The sequence below is a fragment of the Xenopus laevis genome, chromosome 3S, assembly GCF_017654675.1.
Source record: "Xenopus laevis strain J_2021 chromosome 3S, Xenopus_laevis_v10.1, whole genome shotgun sequence".
In the NCBI taxonomy this organism is placed as follows: domain Eukaryota; kingdom Metazoa; phylum Chordata; class Amphibia; order Anura; family Pipidae; genus Xenopus; species Xenopus laevis.
The window spans coordinates 88,341,898-88,359,833 of NC_054376.1; the positions used below are offsets into that span (position 1 = coordinate 88,341,898).

The 17,936-nt window shown below is 39.6% G+C and overlaps 1 protein-coding gene across 2 annotated transcripts in view; it reads left to right on the forward strand.

Annotated features, from left to right (window-relative positions):
* Nucleotides 1-4,784: 4,784 nt before the first annotated feature.
* Nucleotides 4,785-17,936, forward strand: part of ptprr.S (protein tyrosine phosphatase receptor type R S homeolog) — an 89,121-nt gene continuing 75,969 nt past the window's right edge. Inside the window, exons 1-2 of one of the 2 annotated variants that reach the window (XM_041588605.1) lie at nt 4,785-4,867; nt 16,267-16,559. In XM_041588605.1, coding sequence (XP_041444539.1) covers nt 4,807-4,867; nt 16,267-16,559 — 354 coding nt within the window. In that variant the 5' untranslated portion in view covers nt 4,785-4,806. Of the gene's footprint in view, nt 4,868-6,541; nt 6,943-16,266; nt 16,560-17,936 lie in introns of those variants that run through there. The other variant, XM_041588606.1, reaches the window with a different exon arrangement.

Genomic DNA, 17,936 nt, shown 5'->3' on the forward strand with positions numbered 1-17,936 from the left:
ATAATGGTAATGGTCTTGCACATTTTTAAGGTGTCTGGAGATTGTCTGTTTGTTAGACAAAACACATTGTAACTATGGTTTCAAAGAAAAATAATGTGCACTAATGTTGCCAAGATCAATTCACACGTGAAGTTTCTGTTTTGCTCCATGTAGCAAATCTGGAACGAAAGAACCATGGTGCTTGTCATGTTTGATGTTAGTTAGCGACAGGCCTTTTCACCTTTGTTCTTTTGTTCTAAACTACTGTGTTGATTAGGTCACTCGTTAATAAAAATACAGAAATAAATTCTGAGCCAGGGTATGAATAACTTCTCTTGATCTGTGAAGCATTAATTTCCAAAATAAGGTGCTGGGATAATTTTGGTTTAATATCTCATCACAGATTCATAAGCACATTGCAGTATGCCAAATGAGCTGATGGAACAATTATCAATTCATGATCATCCTGCAAGTCAATATGTACACTTTATTTAATTGGACTAATGGCAACTTATTAAAAGCTGGGATTGTTTTAATTATGGGTAATTCATGTGCATGCTGGTTTGCCTAACCTTGTGTTTAAGCATTAAAATAAAAAGTACTACATTTATAAAAAAAAATATCTTTCCTATACCCTATGCTTGTAAATTTTTTAACGGTTTTGCAATATAATACATTTTTTTCAAAATAATTTGGATTAAATGAAATCAATTAGATGCGGGTGGATATCATTTACATTAATATCATTCATGTCATCATGAGGAGACAATTTATAGCAAGCAGGAATGTCTAGAGCTCCCATTATACATCTTGTTTGTTGTGTATTTGTGAATTGAATGCTGCATATAGATATCAGAGTTTTAGATTTAAGCCATAATTGGTTATTATCAAAGAACAAAGATTATAGAACACAACACTAGTTACAGAATTGCTGTGTTGTAGAAGAAGCTCAAGGTTAAAGCCCATTCTGTTATTAGAATGTAGAATGTTTGCACAGAACAAGGAATACATCTGTTGTCTCATGTCACAAGTATAGTGCAAGGCCAAGCAAGACACATCGTCTCAGAAACTACAGCATAGATACCATTCTGGACACTGAGCTGACACAGTAGATGAACCTTATTTGGCTATTGTACTGAGACTGTGAGTCTGTCCCTAAGATGGAAATAGTGACACAGTTATGCTAAAACAAGAATGATAATTGGATGCCTCTGGATCAGCCCCATGAAAGAAGAAATGGTTAAATAGTCATCTGTTGTATTGCTTATTGTTCCCCAACGTCCTCACGAGCTTTCAGGATGTGTGAGCTATTATTTAATACTCTGTATTGTAATACTCTGTATTAATGTATACCTCAAATAAAGCTGTCTGGTTAATTTCCTGAGAGAATCTGTTTGGTTCAAGTCAGGCCCAGGGGGAACTTCGGGGCCAGGCTCGATTTGAGTAAGTATTTATTCAAATCCAAGAGGGACTTACTCATCGTGGCTAAGAATCTTATATCCCTGGAGGACTATAGGAGCATAAATCCGACATTTCATGCCACCATACCATGTCAAGGTAAACCTGATACATGGGACCCTAACTTGTTTACCTCTGCTCATAGTTTAAAAAGTATTTTACTTCTCTGCATAGTAGCATTCATTGTAGTCAGTGTATCCTAGAGCCTTGGTTTCAGTCTGAGGGCTAAATCCTCCCCCGCCAGTATGCGGCTTTTAAGAGAGAGAGATTGCCCAACCAACGACCATTTTTTAAAGCATAGGACCACCATTAGTTTACTAATGGTTTACAGGGGACCAGGGAATGTGGATTGAAAAGTAGCACTTCCATTATACTTAAATATACTTTAACTTAGCCCTTTGAGTGCTCCCACAACCCCCCTTTTTGTATATTGTATTGTAGCCAGAAGCTGTGGCTGAGCTATGTGTTTTGTAGCACCCCATACCCACTCCTATAAACTAATGATGGTGCAGTGCCTCCACCTACGGAACACTGAGGAGCACACCTCAGGAGATTTCCACTAGGAAAAATAAAACACACACAGTTTGCAATAAAACAAATATAAACTTTGTGAAAACTGCATTTAGTAACTGTAAATGCAAATCACATAATATACATGTAGCTTTTACTCTGGGGAACCTGTGTGGACTATCAACCCCTGGCACAGTCTCTCAATGCCACAGTCCCTCACCGGGTGGTTGAATGCAGAATCACCCAGGTCAGTTCAATATCCCTTCCCCAAGAGCTCTTTCCTGCCCCAAGGTACCTTTCCCTTTGTAAGCAGTAGCCACTCCCATGTAGGTACACAAGCAAGACCTGTCCTCACCCTGGGGAAACACACAGTGACTAAAGTATCCACAGTCAGGAGATAGAAACTGACTCTTCCTGATGCGCAAATGGTACACAAGCAAGACCTGTCCTCACCCTGGGGAAACACACAGTAGCCAAAGTATCCACAGTCATGAGATAGAAACTGACTCTTCCTGATGCGCAAATGCTTTCTCCAGCAGACCAAAACACAGCCTTTCCTTTGCCTTCTTCCTGGAACTCCTTTAAGCAGCCGTGTTACTCTCTGCAGATCTGATTTTCTCTAGCTGCTGCAGCAGGGTTTCCCCTTCAAAACTCTGTGGGAAACCCTGTACATTTTGCTTCAAAGTCAGGTACTCCCTCTCTCCCAAAGATGCACTGGGGTGCCCAGACAATCGGATGACTCTCCAGCCTGTACTAGGGAAGGATTTGTCTGATCCCCTACAATAGTAAGTTACTATGGGTGACCTTGTGTCTTGAACAATTTCTTGCAGACACCCATTCACAGAAAGAAACAGTTCCGTTGCAGTTGCTTGTTTTGTTTGTGAATTCAGAGCTGTTTTAATGGAGTTAAAGCATTACAGAGTGATTATTTAACTTTCCAGTTCAGAAGAGCATTCCACATAAAATATTAAATGCCAGGTTTTTTATGCTCCACCAAGTGACCAACTCTAGAAATAAAATTAAATATTTTGTTATTGTTGGGGAAAAAATATAATTATAAATACAACTCTAAACAGTGTAAAATAAAATAATGAAATAATAAAACACTACAGGATCCCTCTAAAGAAATAATGTTAGATCTAAGCAAATATGCCTCTGCATTAATTAAGTTAGTAATTATACTCAGTTCGGGGCCTAAATGGCATCTCCAGTGATTAAGCCTTTCCTTGTTTTTTTTAATACATGCACTCCAATATCTGTGTATCTTAGGGTGCATTATTCTTTTTGAAGTAGCTGGAATGGCGAGGAACTTGCCTTTCTTTGTAATTTAAAGGACTGCAGCTATCTGAATATGGCGAGGAACTTGCCTTTCTTTGTAATTTAAAGGACTGCAGCTATCTGAATATTTAACTTTCTCTTTGCCAGCTGCAATGGGGACAGTGAGGTGGAATGCCCTCCCAGATGATATTGCAGTTTGACTGATTAATGCCTTCTGTACCAGCCTAAGTATCCCCCAGTAGCTCCCCATCTTCTTTTTTTGCTGATTCACTGCACATGCTCTGTGTTGCTGTCACTTACTGAGTTAGGAATATACTGTATTTACAATCCTTTATTGACTTTTATCAGTGAAGCTACATTGTAGTCTATCAGCTGTTCCAGTATCTAAATGCAAATAGCCCTTCCATAACATCAGGTACTCTACCATAGAATGATGTCCTTTGAAAAAGTTACCTAGACAGTTTCCCTTAGCATGCTTTGCAAATATAACCTCTAAATGCAGTTTTCAAATAAATTTATACTTTGAGAGCCACCACTCAAAACTGAGAGGAAGGCTTTATGGTATCAGGCACAATTGGTGATGCATAAGGCCAGCACCAAATGCATTAGCCAAAAAACACGGAGCAGTCAGAGGGAGCAGAAAAAACGATAAAATATCACCTTTAATAGTTCATCTTTAAACAACTCCAATTCTTCCCAACATAGAACTGTGAATCATATGCTTGACACGTTTAGTGCCTTCTCGCCACTTACTCAGAAGCGATCTAGGCCCAGGCATTGGTGACCTCTCCACAAATCTGGGCCTGATGGAGCCCTGTACTTACCAACTTACCTATGGCAGGGGTTAAGGACAGGGTTCAGTGGCATAGCTACCGGGGGAGCAAGGGGTGTAATCTCACCTGGGCCCGCTCTCCCACCAGAGATCACGCCGCAGCAAACGCGGTAAGGAAACCACTACTGTTGACGCTGCATTCTGCACCTAGTGCCAGATTTCCAGTTAGGCTATTCGTGCTGAGAATGGCCAGACCCCAGGCCCAAGTGTCAGGCAGGAAATGCTAGAAAGACCTGCTATATACTCAGGAGAGATGCAAAGAATCAGCACTTGCTGTAATGATATTGATTTCTGGTCATACATTTCTGGTTTGTATTGCAGCCTAACGTATGATGAAAAGCAATCCCTTATTCACTTTGCTACTGATGGAGCTAATGCTCAAGTATGAAGCACACTACTACTGGCAATTCACAGGAAAGCATTAGGCTCACACTCCCGGGAGCCCGGGAGCACTGTGTGCTTTGAAATCCCTTTCTTCACTAAGAGCCCTTGGCAGGGATGTGGTGCATGCCATTTGATTGATGAGCAGGAGTCATCTCCATTACCCAGCAGCCGTAGCAGCACATGAGTGGCCAGCTGGGCGCACGTGGTAGTGCAAGGCACTGAGCAGCAGCTTACACTCACATTGTTCAGCGCAGCTTGCAGGGAGGGGACACATCTGCACTCTTACAGCATTAGCAGCGACTGATGATCAGGCCAACTGCCAGCCACCCTGAATGAGAGATGTTGCTTTAGAGACAGCGAGCAGCATGGATGCAATGAGCAGCTATTTGCCCGTCTTGTGCTTCTTGCTTTTCATTCAAGCTACAGGTAAGATCTCTAGAATGTTCCTTATCAGCCCCTTTCTACTAATAAATCCAATTTGCTTTATATGAATGCCCTGTATAAGGTGTGTGAATGCTGTTGCTGCTGAAGCGACTGTAGCACTTATCACGCCGCCTGCATGGAAAGAGCCTTCAGTTCAGCACCATGGAGAGCAGCAGCTCTGAGGACATTGCTCCCAATGGGAGCTGCAGGTTTCCATAAGCAGGGACAGCTGTATGTAGAATTATCTTCAGCGATGTCCAGCCTGTAGCCCTTTAATAGGACCCTGGTGGTAGTTAAACTACACAACTGTAGGTCAAAACCTGTCTGTTTAAATTTTGTGTTGGTGCAGCAGGACCTCTCCATATCACTGGAAAGCGTGCAGTTATCATCACTGAGCATCCCATGCCTGCATGCTAGCTAGCGCTGTGTACGCATGAGATAACACAGAGCAAAACAAACCCAGCGTCTCTCCCCACATATCTTACAGGCATTGCTACCGATCTGACAGTACCTGCAATCACCTGTTATTTCATTGCACAAAATTTAGCTGGGATGTGGATTGGCTCTTAAATGTGTTTTTCCTCAAGCTGTTTTAAGACCGTGCTGCACAGGTATAGGATCTATTATCTGTAATGTTTGGAACCAGGGGTTTAGATTCCATGAGTTTTAGCACAGGTGATACCTGCTTAGGTGCATTAAATCCAAATGTGTTTACATTTACACATACAGTACATACTCTCAATTGTACTAGGAAACACTGGCCCCAAATGTTACATATACTGCTACAAATCACACATCTAGGAATGCCAAAGATAGCATAGCATATGTGTACAACTTCATATAATACAGCCTGTCTTACAAATCATAGGTAATAAATATTGAAGCACCCCCTCCCCACCATGGTAGATGCATATCAACTGGGACCTTTACTGAAACACTTGGTGGGAAGGGTTACATTTTCTACATGTAGCCATTACTGAATGTTAACCCTGACTGTACTGTTTGGGAAAATTATGCTTTATATACATGCTTTATATACATTGCATCTACACTATATGCCATTAACTGCTTTTTTGTGTCCTAAAATCATGGGGTTCTAGTGTGGTACCATAACAGAAAAGGCAATGGTGTCTGTTTTAGTCATGTCTTTCCATGAAATCAATCATATGTACTTAGGATAATACACAGCGCTTGGCCTCAGGCTTCCTGCTTATAAGTACATTAACCAATTACTTATACGCAGTGCAGAATGCAAAGAATATGTTATTATCACCACAAGGTTTGTTCCTTTTTCTCTCTCTGTTGCTGCTCAACATGTCTTTGAATAAATCAAACCACGCACGTGTAGGGGGGCCCAGAAGGTTGACTAACCCTATTGTACGGAAAGCATTTTAGCATTCCGCTTTCTTAGGAGAGTGCATACCGGAGATTTCTCCTGAGGATGTCCTAAAATGCAGCAGCTCTGAGGACATTGCTCCCAATTGGAGCTGCAGGTTTCCATAAGCAGGGACAGCTGTGTGTGGGATTGTCACCAGCGATGTCCAGCCTGTGGCCCTTTAATAGGAGCTTAACACTGGTGGTAGTTACACTACACAACTGTAGGTCAAAACCTATCTGTTTAAAATTAAAGAGAGCAGTGAATACTAGGGCAGTGCTGTGCTGAAGAGAGAAGAGCTGCGTCACACATAATGGCCTCGGGAGGAGACTGTCCTTCAGTGAGATACAGGAGTGGCTGCAGAAGGAGGCATGCCAGGAAGAGCTGAAGCAGCTGTCAGAGCTGGTAGCTCCTGTGTCAGATACTCCTTCGGAGGAGGCGGCAATCCCTGGACCTAGCAGAGAAAGGGGGAGAAAGCATTTAATTGTTGCTAGGCATTCAGTTGCCACAGTTAAAGCAACAGCAGCTGTTAAAAGAGCAAAGAAGAGGAGATTAGAGTCCGAAAGCAGCACAAGACAGGAAAATACCTACCAATGGCCAGCAATGTCACCACCAGGCGCCTTGGGTGTTTCAAACACAGATTCTGTGGAGGTTGCTGGACCAAGCACTTCTGCTGCTGGGGAAACAGGACAAAGAAATGAGGGTAATTATATATTATCCTTCTATACCAAATTATGCTACTCAGCAGCATTTACTTGACACAGCATATGACATTCATACTGACTTAGGAAATTACATTCAAAATGTTGTAAAAGCCATGTTACACAAGACACCTGGCACAGTAAATTCACAGCCAAGTGCAGGTGTTCCTGAAGCCTGTCATAGCGATATAATAACCTGTGAAGGAACGTCTGTTAAGGACAATATTTTCAAGGGGGAAGACCAATGGACAGAACATTTTCAAACTGGCTACAGACCTCCTGTATCTTTGCCAATTTATTAGCTGAAAAACAAACCCGGATAGTGCCACAATTATTTAAGCATATTGACATAGTGCTTGAGGCATACAAAAGCTTTGGTGGAATTGGGTGGTTCATATATGAGGAGAAATTCAAGCAAAAGATGGCAGTACATACAAGGTTGTAACGAGGAACAAAGGACATTGACCCCTAGCTAGGTATGATGTCATACAAAGTTCAGAATCCCAATCCTCCTACTAGTCTGAAACAAACAGTGACAAAGCCCAATACATGCTGGGCATTTAATGAATCAGTCCATAAATGGCAACAAACATGAGTGCTCAGGTTGTGGAGCCAATCACCCTGCTTTACGTTGCCTTGAGAAGTTCATGTCAAAGGGTGTCCACCTTAGTCAAGCTAGCAAACATGGAGCCCTATTTAAAGTTGTACCCAAACCAGGAGATGGCAGCATAAATAAGATTTGGCTTTAGTAAAGGATTTTGCATTCCACATGTGCCAAATTTAAACTCCCAATTCATTTTCGCTAACCTAAAATCCGTCAATTCAGATCCCATAACTGTAAGGGAAAAAACACAAAAAGAACTTACTGTAGTTTGGGTAGAGTGGGTTTATTTAAAAAATTGCCAATGAAGGGCTTTAGGGTATTGCAATTAGGGCAAGTCCCCAAAAAATAAATATGGACAATTTAGACTCATCCATCACCTCAATCTTCAATTGTGATAATGAAGGGGTAGTCTATGTAATTAATAACCTGACCACCAGCTCCCCTCCAGTTTGGAAATTATTGAGATATTTTATAATTAAATCCCTTAAACTTAACATATGGTTTAAGGCCAAACACATGGTAATTATTGTTATATATTATTATTATTATACGAATACAACTGTGGATGCTCTCTCCCGATTCCATATAGAATTATTCCGGAAATTACAGGAACATGCAGACCCCACAAATACACCCTGCCTGCAACACATCTGGGACATCATCTGGACAGAGTGATGAAGTTGGTTTGCCAATCAGTATCAGCAAAAACATGGGCGTCTTATAATGCAACATGGAAAGAATGGGATCAATTCTATACTACTCACCTAACAGGACAGAGGGCAGTGGATATATTGGCACATTTTGTACTGCATTTATTCAAAGCAGAGCAATCGGTCGCCAATAGTAAAAAAAAAGAATTGCTTTCTTTTTGAAGATAGGCAAATGCTTAAAGGCATGGCATAACAGAAGCTAGCCGTGGACCAAAGAAAACCCATTTCGTTGAAAAAAATTTAAAAATATCTTGCAATTGTCTGTTTTAATGAGTTTGAAGTTAAGCTCTATGCCTTTTTTCAATTACATATTTCGGAGCTTTTAAGATTAGCAAAAATGTTTCATCAAACAAAAAAGCAGATAATGGGCTTAGCAATATTGAGGTTTCGCTTTACAAACAAAGACTAAAAATCATACTCAGAAAATCAAAAACTGACTAGTTGGGCAGAGGTAATATTATCTGGCTAGGACCCATTCAAAACAATTGCTTATGTCCAGTTCACAATTATCTTAATTTTGTGAAAGTTACGCCAAAATCACGATCACAATTTATTGTGCACCAGAATGGTACCCCAGTAACTAGATTCCAATTCAATAGCGTGTTTGGAAAATATATGAAGCTGATAGGAATTCAGGATGATCATTTTAGCTCCCATTCTTTTAGAATTGGAGCTGTGACCCGAGCTTCTTTACAGAGGCTGGCCAGGTTCATTTTGATTGGAAGTTTATTGAGTGTTTTCAAATAAAACCCCACCTCTCTTTGTGTCTAAGTGTTGTTATTACTTACCTTGGTTATAATTGCTTCTGGCAAACTACCAACCCCAAGAGAGAGCGCAGAGTGAATACTACCCTGCCACTCCATGGGGTTGGTGCGAGCCGGCTCAGGGTGGGAGGGAGCATGTGTGTGACACTATTGGACAACTGTCCGCTTCACCACTTTGCCTAGAGCTTTGATTGGTAGCTCTGTGGTGATGCGGCAGCCGAGGGGTTAAAAGCAGAGTGGCTGCGCGGGCTTACCCTCTTTCATCGGAGAGCCAGTGCTGAGATGGATTAATGTCCTTATGTAGCACATCCCTGCATTAGCTCAAAGGAAAAAATAGATGCAAGAGCCTGAAGGAGCATTTAGAAGCAAAAGTCATGCTCACAGCATGTGAGTGTAACGTTCAGTGGGGTCTATTTGTGTTTATAGACTTTGTTTGATTCATTGTCAAAATGTCATCTTTCACATATTCACATGCCTGGAAGGACAAATGTGCATCGCAAACAGTACTGTACAGTTCATCACATGCACAGACAAAGTTATTTCTTGACGGAATTCTGCTGAATATTTGGTTTTTAAAATTTTGTAGCTTAAAGCGATTTAATTTGGTATTGGTATTGGTCAATCGGGGGTGGCATCTAGATTCTCTGTCACTCAGTCTAGCTTACTGCTCTCTTTCTTATTGCAATCCCAAACTGGGACTCCAAGGGGACCTAAGATTTGTGGTTTTTGAGGCAAAGGTAGTTCTCTCACAGCCTAGGGCTAGTTAACATCCGAGACCAGTCCTGGTTACCCTGCCTTCTCCAGCTTTGTGGTGTCCCAGGGACAGAAAAACTATAGGCAGAAGTGATTGGGACAACTCCACCTCTCTGTATATCATGTTCTTACTATCTTTCTATGGATTGAGCTGATTGGGAACCAATTTATCCTATAAAATTATTTATGGTCACTTATTAATTTTACTATTTACAAATTACAATCAATTGGGAGAATTAATTTAATTATTGGCACTGCACTTTATTAACATATAATTAATTACCTAGAAGCTATTGGATTAATTGAAATTAATATATACAAGCACTTTATAAAGTGACTACCCCTTTGGGAGAATCTATTAACTTTATTTATTGGCACTGCACTTTAGAATATATCAATTGATTAAGATATTGGATTAGTTGATCAGCACTTTAATTTGTATATTGAGTTATTTTAAGGCACCATTCAATTGAGCTCTAATTAGAAATTTAATGAATTGACTCATTGGCACAGGCACTTTAATGGGAGTTTTGGAATTACTGAAGGTCGATTATAGATTGGTGGTATTTCATAGCTGGTAAATAATTGATTTTTTTTAACTCCGGTGGTTGTTGATTTTGGAAGTAAAAAGAGAACTGATTTTGGGAGACCATACTTCGTACTTGATAGAAGAGGGTTCTTTTCTTTCTCTCACTGAAGTTATTTATAGAGCTATACTGAACAAATCAGACCTCAGTTCAAATCAATTGGATAAATTGGAAGTTGTTAATTAAGGGTATCATCCTTAATCCTAATCCTAATCATCCCATCCTAGGTAAAATATTCAATATCTAGATCTGAAACTAATATATATTAAAAACATTCAATAGGTGACCTATGCCCCTGAAGAGTCGGCGAAACGCGTAGGGCAGCATAGGTGGACGGAGGTGAGAGTAGCTCCGACCGCTCCCTACGTAGATAGGCAGGTACTCCTGGAAAAATGGAAGGGAGGGGGTTACAGTCCTGATTGGGGCATACTTTCCTATTAGGAACACTTTGGTGATTCTGGTCACGCTGCAAGTTGGCACAAGACCATCCACTCGTCCACCTGGGCAATTTTATTGAATGTTTTTAAGGACACAGTCCAGCACTGACATAGTTAACGCAGTGGGTTTTGTTTGGTCGTGGGAAGTGTGGCACACTAAGGGTGTGTGTGGTTTTTAACCAATAAGTTATTAAAAGTTATGTTTTAAGCTATGGGGAACTAGTGTTAAGCTATCACCAGCACTGTTGATGGCGGTCTGAACTGGGTTGCTGGGAGTTGTAGGACAGGTATTCTGGCTATCAGGACACCTGACTCACACTTCAGTTGTTTTTTGATTGTGATATATTGTATTCAACCTTGCAGACCAGCTATCAAGTAAACATTGTTGTGCAGTGGTTGCTAAATTGAACAATTGATATATTTGAATTTATCAAAGTTAAAAAAAATCACATGAATTCTAAATTCGACCTATGATAAATGTGCCTCCCTGAGTTAAATACATTGTCTTCCTGTAGACTTTTTTAGTATTAAGATATGGTGAAGCTATTGGCAAGCCATTGAAAATGTGAAATGATCTGGAAGCTTTTAAACTTGTCAGCACACCATATAGTGGAGGAACAGGCAACTGAATTACGGACAGATTGTTAAATGTTGTTTTAAGACCACTAATGGAATTTGACATTTTTCAGAGATGCAAATAGTCAGGTCAGTGAATGTGCTTTGAGGTTTTTGTGATATTTTAAATGAGATTATGTTTACTTTTGAGGGCATAGCAACTTTCATCCCCACCAGAATTCTGTTTTATTATTATGGCAGACACCACTGATACTAAGCAGGTGTCTTCAGCATGCTGCCTAGAAACAACTGCTATAATCTTGACATTGTTCTTAACATTGATGGAAAATGTTTGATCATTCAAATTAGCCCCACCCGGGTGGAGCTGGTGGACCCTACCATGACCACACAAATATAGATCTTATGGTCAGTTTTATCAGAAGCCATAAACATACAAGTATTGTTCAAAGTTTAGAGTATTTAGGTAGAAAAAGAGCAGGTAAAAAAGAAGTATACATCAGGTTTCTCTGGAAAGAAATCAGAGTATCCATTTTTTTCATGAACACTTTTTCTAGCTTTAGTCTTTACATCTTCCAAATATTGTACAAATCCTTTCCATTTTCTGTAGTTCTTTGAATAAAACATGTATGTATACTCATATCTGTTACTCTCTATTGTGTCCTTTTCTTCCTTCCTTGACTTGCTCCAAAAAGTTATTTTGACTGTAGCCTGGGATGTAGGTGTGTGTGATATTTTTACTGTATTAGGATTTGTCTGCCTCTGGACTTATGCTCCATTACATTACAATGTGAAAGTATAGTCCTTTAAAAATTGCTACCTCGATTAGGAGAAATAAAAAAAGGGAGAATATTAACTGACCCGTTATGTTAGATTGCAAAGTACAGAAAAGGACAATATAAGAATTTGTACTTGAACTGCCAAAAATAGCAACAGCTAAAATAAGTTTGATAACCCTTTAAAATCCTTATCCTCGTCCAATGCTTCATCTTATAGTCCTCTACTAGGAGTGCATTCAGAAAAGGTTCAGATGGGTTAGACGAAGACTGTCAACAAAACTCCCAGAGCAAATACCCCTGCACCAAAAAGACCAAGAAGAAGATTTTCTAAAGCCTTTTAATAGGTGTTTCAAAATATTCTTAATGATTTAATGGTTAGTTTTACATCATGGAACAAAATAATGATAGGGTCTTGTCAGGGGCGATTCTGGGGCTGCTGCTGCCTGAGGCTGATTCCCCCTCTCCCACATCAGCTTTGTAGCAGGTCAAATATGGGCAGCATTGCTAGTGCATTGTATAAAATAGCTCTCTCTGCAATAGCGGAGCCGAATTTCGGCTCTTAAAGTTACAAGAGTCAGCTATTTGTCGCCCCTTGTAACCAGGCTCTCTCTGCTGCCAGGAGGCAAGGTGAGAATACGGCAAGAGCGGCCCTGGTCCTTGTAAATTTTTCTCTAAGTGTACCCTAAATAAAAACTGGTGAACAAGAGGACAGAGGGATCTGTTCTGAGAGCTTCCAGTCTATGAAATGACAGATGGGGCTTAGATTATTGCAAGCAATGATGTGATTCATGTAATTTTAGAGAATAATTTTATTAACCACGAACATGCATTATGTTTCATAAACATTCTGAAGCCAAATTTTACGAATTATTTATTTTCTCTGTAATAATAAAACAGTACCTTGTACTGGATTCAGACTAAGATATAAATAATCCTTATTGGAAGCAAAATCGATCCTTTTGGGTTTATTTAATGGTTAATTATTTTGTAGTAGATTTAAGGTATGAAGATCTAAATTAACGGAAAACCCCTGAGCATTCTGCATAACGGGTCCCATACCTATACAATGTTGTTTAAGGTGCACCACTAGATAGTTTTAGGAGTGAAGAGGGGCAATGGGTGATCCATGTTTGAAGCACAAAGCTAGTTTGGAGCCACTGTAAGATGCAATTGAAATCCTTTAGCTGCTGACTAGTTTAAATTACAGTTCTGCTAGCTTACTTTGTAGGCAAACTACATTTTGGTCTGTATTTGTATGCCTGTGGAAGGAAAATTAGATGGTGAACTTCACCAATGCCAGTCCAGGATATAGCTCCCTCCCCCTTTCCAACTAAAGTCATGATTTCATTTGATCATTTAGGAATTAACTGGGTGGACTTTATTGAATTTCCATCCTTAAAGGATGTGACTATGAACCATATGTTTTGATAGTAAAGAAAATAAGAAAAAAAACAATGCTATTACATTGTTGTAGTCTAGCAACAAGAAACTAGAAAAGAAAATCACGATTTCAGCATTCAAGCAAGGAACTGTATTATTCCATGAAAAAAGGGCTATAGGCTGCTGTTGGCTGTACAACAGAACTAATGTGGTGCTTTTGAAAACTCATATTTATTCTCCAATATGTAAAGCTGACAAGAGCTGACAGAAGGCTGATGCATTTGCTTTATGTTCCAGATTCATCTATCAAAGCAGAGATCACTATGTTTTAATCATTTGGATTCAATAGAAAGCAAGCTTGTGGTCTATTGCAGATTTTTGCAGTACCAGCTCTCATTGCGAGTTACCATCCCACCTTCATTCTATTAAGTTTGGTTTTGTCTTTATACTTTTACTTATAGTACAGAGCATTGGAATAGCAATAGCTTCTGAACATTGAATGGTTTAGGAGCCATAACTTCCCCTCTAGTTCTGTCTGCTTTAAATGACTTGAATACATTGTTGCTTTATATCTAAAAGGTAAATGAAGACAGAGAAGGGATTTGGGAAAAATGCCTAGTTATGGGGCTTATGTCAAGGTAACTAGTAAAGCTAACGTATATTACTAGGACAATTCCACAATGTACTTCTTTCAGCTTGCTTTCAACAGGTCATCATCAATCAGGTACAACCCAGCATGTACAACATATATAAGACCTACTGTATAATATAGTACTTTTTATTAACCAGTCTTCTCCTGTCATTTGCGCTATAGAGGTCTCCCTAAAGTAAATACAGAGCATAACTGTGTTCCAGAAAAACAATATTTATTTTATCCCTACAGCAGTTGGTAATGTTTAAGAAGGTCCCTGTTTGTTAACTTTTAATGCAAAATAACATTCACCAGTGATATATAGAATGACACGATTGCTGATGAATATATCATATTGCTTATTATCTAGTTATTGCGCCATGAAGTCTGCATATGAAAACTCTAAAATTACAACATAAATAATTGATAACATTATTGCACATTTATCAAAGAAAAGGAATGACTCACTTCTTATTCAATGACAGTTTGCAGCTTCAGGCAGCATGGAGTCAGGACCACAGAAATTTCTCTAATGGGCACAGTAAATCAAACACAGTTTCCACTGAGAGTAAGAGAATAAAAATGTTTGACATTGAAATATATTTTATGTATCTACCAGAGCTTGTTTGCTCAAGGGCATCCATTTAGCCTCACAGGTGGTATTGCATTATGGGTAAATTGCAACACCATGAAGCTAAATCTAAGTATAGTATAACATTATTAGAAGCCATTCTAGATAGCAGAGTTCTCTACTTTAATACATTATTTATACTGAGATTATATTATTATTGCACATTGTATGATGCTTTAGTCACCACAGACTACTTACTCTGGCTCAGTAATATATAAATTAACCTCAAAAAGCTGTAGGTGGAAGTCCCAATTGGCAGGCCAAAACACTGACTGGGAATTCTGTATTCAAGCACTGTGTGTAACTCTAATTTGGTTACTGTCTCTTTAAATCACAATTAACCCTTGGCAATCGAGGGGCCCTGAGTCCCTTTTGCATATGAAAAGTACTGGGGACTGGGATTAACAGCACAGTGCCTCCACCTAGGGAACACTGAGGAGCACACCTCAGGGAAGTTCCACTAGGACAAATAAAACACACAGTTTGCAAATGAAACAGACTTGAACTTGAACTTGGGCAATCTAATACACAATGCACTCCTGCACTGGGGACACGTGGGACACTACTTAACTCACTATTAGGTACCTTACTGCTTCTCCAAAACAATCCCTTTTATTATCAAAGCCCCAATCCTCTGGAAGGGGTTATTAACCACACAATTCAGTTCAAATAGAATGTCCCTTCCCCAGAGCTCTTATACCCCAGGTAGCGCTACCTTTCCCAAAAGTACCTTTCCCTTTGGAACTTAGCAGCCGCTCCCACGTAGCAGGTAAATCAACAAGATCCTTGCCAGTATCCTCCTTGGGTGGCTCACTCACCGGGGTGCTCTCAAAAGTAGTCACACTAGAGATTACAGGCAGCTCTGCAGCAGGATCAATCTCACCAGTGGCACCTTTCTCCTTCTGAGTCTCTAGCAGCTTGGCAGGGAACAGGATGGGCTCTTTCTGTATTTCCACAGATTCGACAGCTTGGTCAATTTCACAAGACTTGGTTCTGGCTTGATCTTTCACCACACAACCCCTGTTAAACTCTGTCAGAGACCATGTACAAAAGGCTCCAAAGTCAGGCACACCCTCTCTCCCAAGGATGCACTGGGGCACCCAACCAATCGGATGGCTCCTCAGCCTGTAACTGGGCTGGATGATGTCACAGACAGAAAAACAGGAGAAAGATTTCTCTGATCCCCTACATGTGTTTAGATGCTTGTTTATGGTTTGTGCTCTGTGAATGAGCAGTAACTATGGGTTCAGTTGCTCTTTCTTTCTAACCATTTCATCTGGGTGCATAATACAGTAAAACAGTTCATAGTTATTTATGTACTGAGGAGCAGTAATGTACCTTAGAGTTTACTGCAGACACTAGAGATAAACTTGTCCAATAGCTAATGGTATGTTTGTTTTTAAAACTGAAAATATTTTTTTAAATTGATGTCCTACCTAAAGCCAGATTTGTTAACATATTTTCCATCTCTTAACAGAGTGCTTTTCTGGAGACAATGACCATTTTATGGGTATTCACCAGTGGAAGAGTGGGAGACCCAGGTTTATTTACCACCCCGTGCAAAGTATTGAGAAGAGTTTAGACCTGGAAAGACCGAACCATCATTTCCTCACGCCCTCCCACCTGCATGTTGGCAAGTTTCTTCCTGCAGGGTTTGATAAATCAGCTTTCCCACGCTCTAATAACCACGTGCAGAACCTATTAGAGCCAAGCAACAAAGACGTTGAAGTTGAAAACCTTCCTATTTCACAGGTCAATGCGATTCTGGTGGTAAGTGTCATATTTTGTATCTCAAAAGTCAGTGGTACCCATGTTAGTTTGCAGAGCGTGCATATTTTCTTAATATCACTATAAAAAATAGCTTATGATGCACCTTCTTATGCTGCTGTACGGATATGCTCCTATGAAATGCACTGTAAGATAGGAACCAATCAGCAGCTAGACTGACCAGATAGGGAACTGAAGCCTGTCTTTGCTTGTATGACTGCAGGGTTGTGATAACCCCCCTCCTAGGGTGCTTCTGGCAGTAGCTTAGTTAAGATCAAACAGAAGGTACTTTTTTTCAATAATAAAAGAGAAAAAGGAAACAAGTTTAGAAAAAATTGAATCAAGGGCTTTTACATTATCCATTTGATGCCCCATGTTCCTCTAAGAGGGGGCTGCCATATTTGTGCAGCAGTAGTCTGTTAGCATTAGAAACTCTGACAGTCAGGTTTGGCAAAACAGTTAGGTTTAGGAACTTCAAGTAACAATTACTTACAAAAGCAGATCTACCAGTGAAAAATGATCAACATGACTTATAGCTAACGTTTAATGTAGATTAATATTTTGAAGAGTTGTCTTTTAGTGTCAGTATCACTTTAAATTACTTTTGGTCCATATGCAATTAAATAATCCGTGTGTGTGTGTGTGTGTGTATGTGTGTGTGTGTGTGTGTAGAGGAAAAGTAAATGGCACTTTATAAAGCTTTGTATTATTACTGTAAAAGTGTTACATACTCTGTGCTATTGTATAAATAGATATCATAATACATGTTCAAAACATTTCGACTTAACAATGACCGTTTTTAACAACTTGAAATGTATGGCACAACTCCTTTTCTCTTAATATTGCAGAACAGTATATATGTAAGCTGTAATCCATAAGTGTGCACCTAATTGTCATTTTGTTGGCTTTCTTTGGGGTAAAACATGAATCACATATTCTTTTTTTACATACATCTTTTCATTCAAGCATTAATTACGGTACACATTCCAGATAGAAGGTTTTGCATTGGAATAATTCAAATAATTAAGAATCCTGATAACTCGTGAAACACATAAAATTTTGCAAGAAACCCCAAAAATGATAACAGATATTAGCATTTGATAAACTAAATAAGACAATAAAATCATAACATTATACAAATCTGCGAACATAAAACAAACCACAAGTGACTGGGAATATACAAAAACGTTGTTATTTGTGTGACGTGCTTGAAAAAAGTATACCCTGGGGATATGTAATAAAAGGTGCTAAGTTGTCTACTGGTCTAATTGCCTATAGCAAACAATCAGCAGATAGTATTTACTGGCCTATTAAAAAGAAAGCATCTGATTGGTTCAGGGTCGGACTGGGGGGCCCGGGGCCCACTGGGACTGCAGTCCA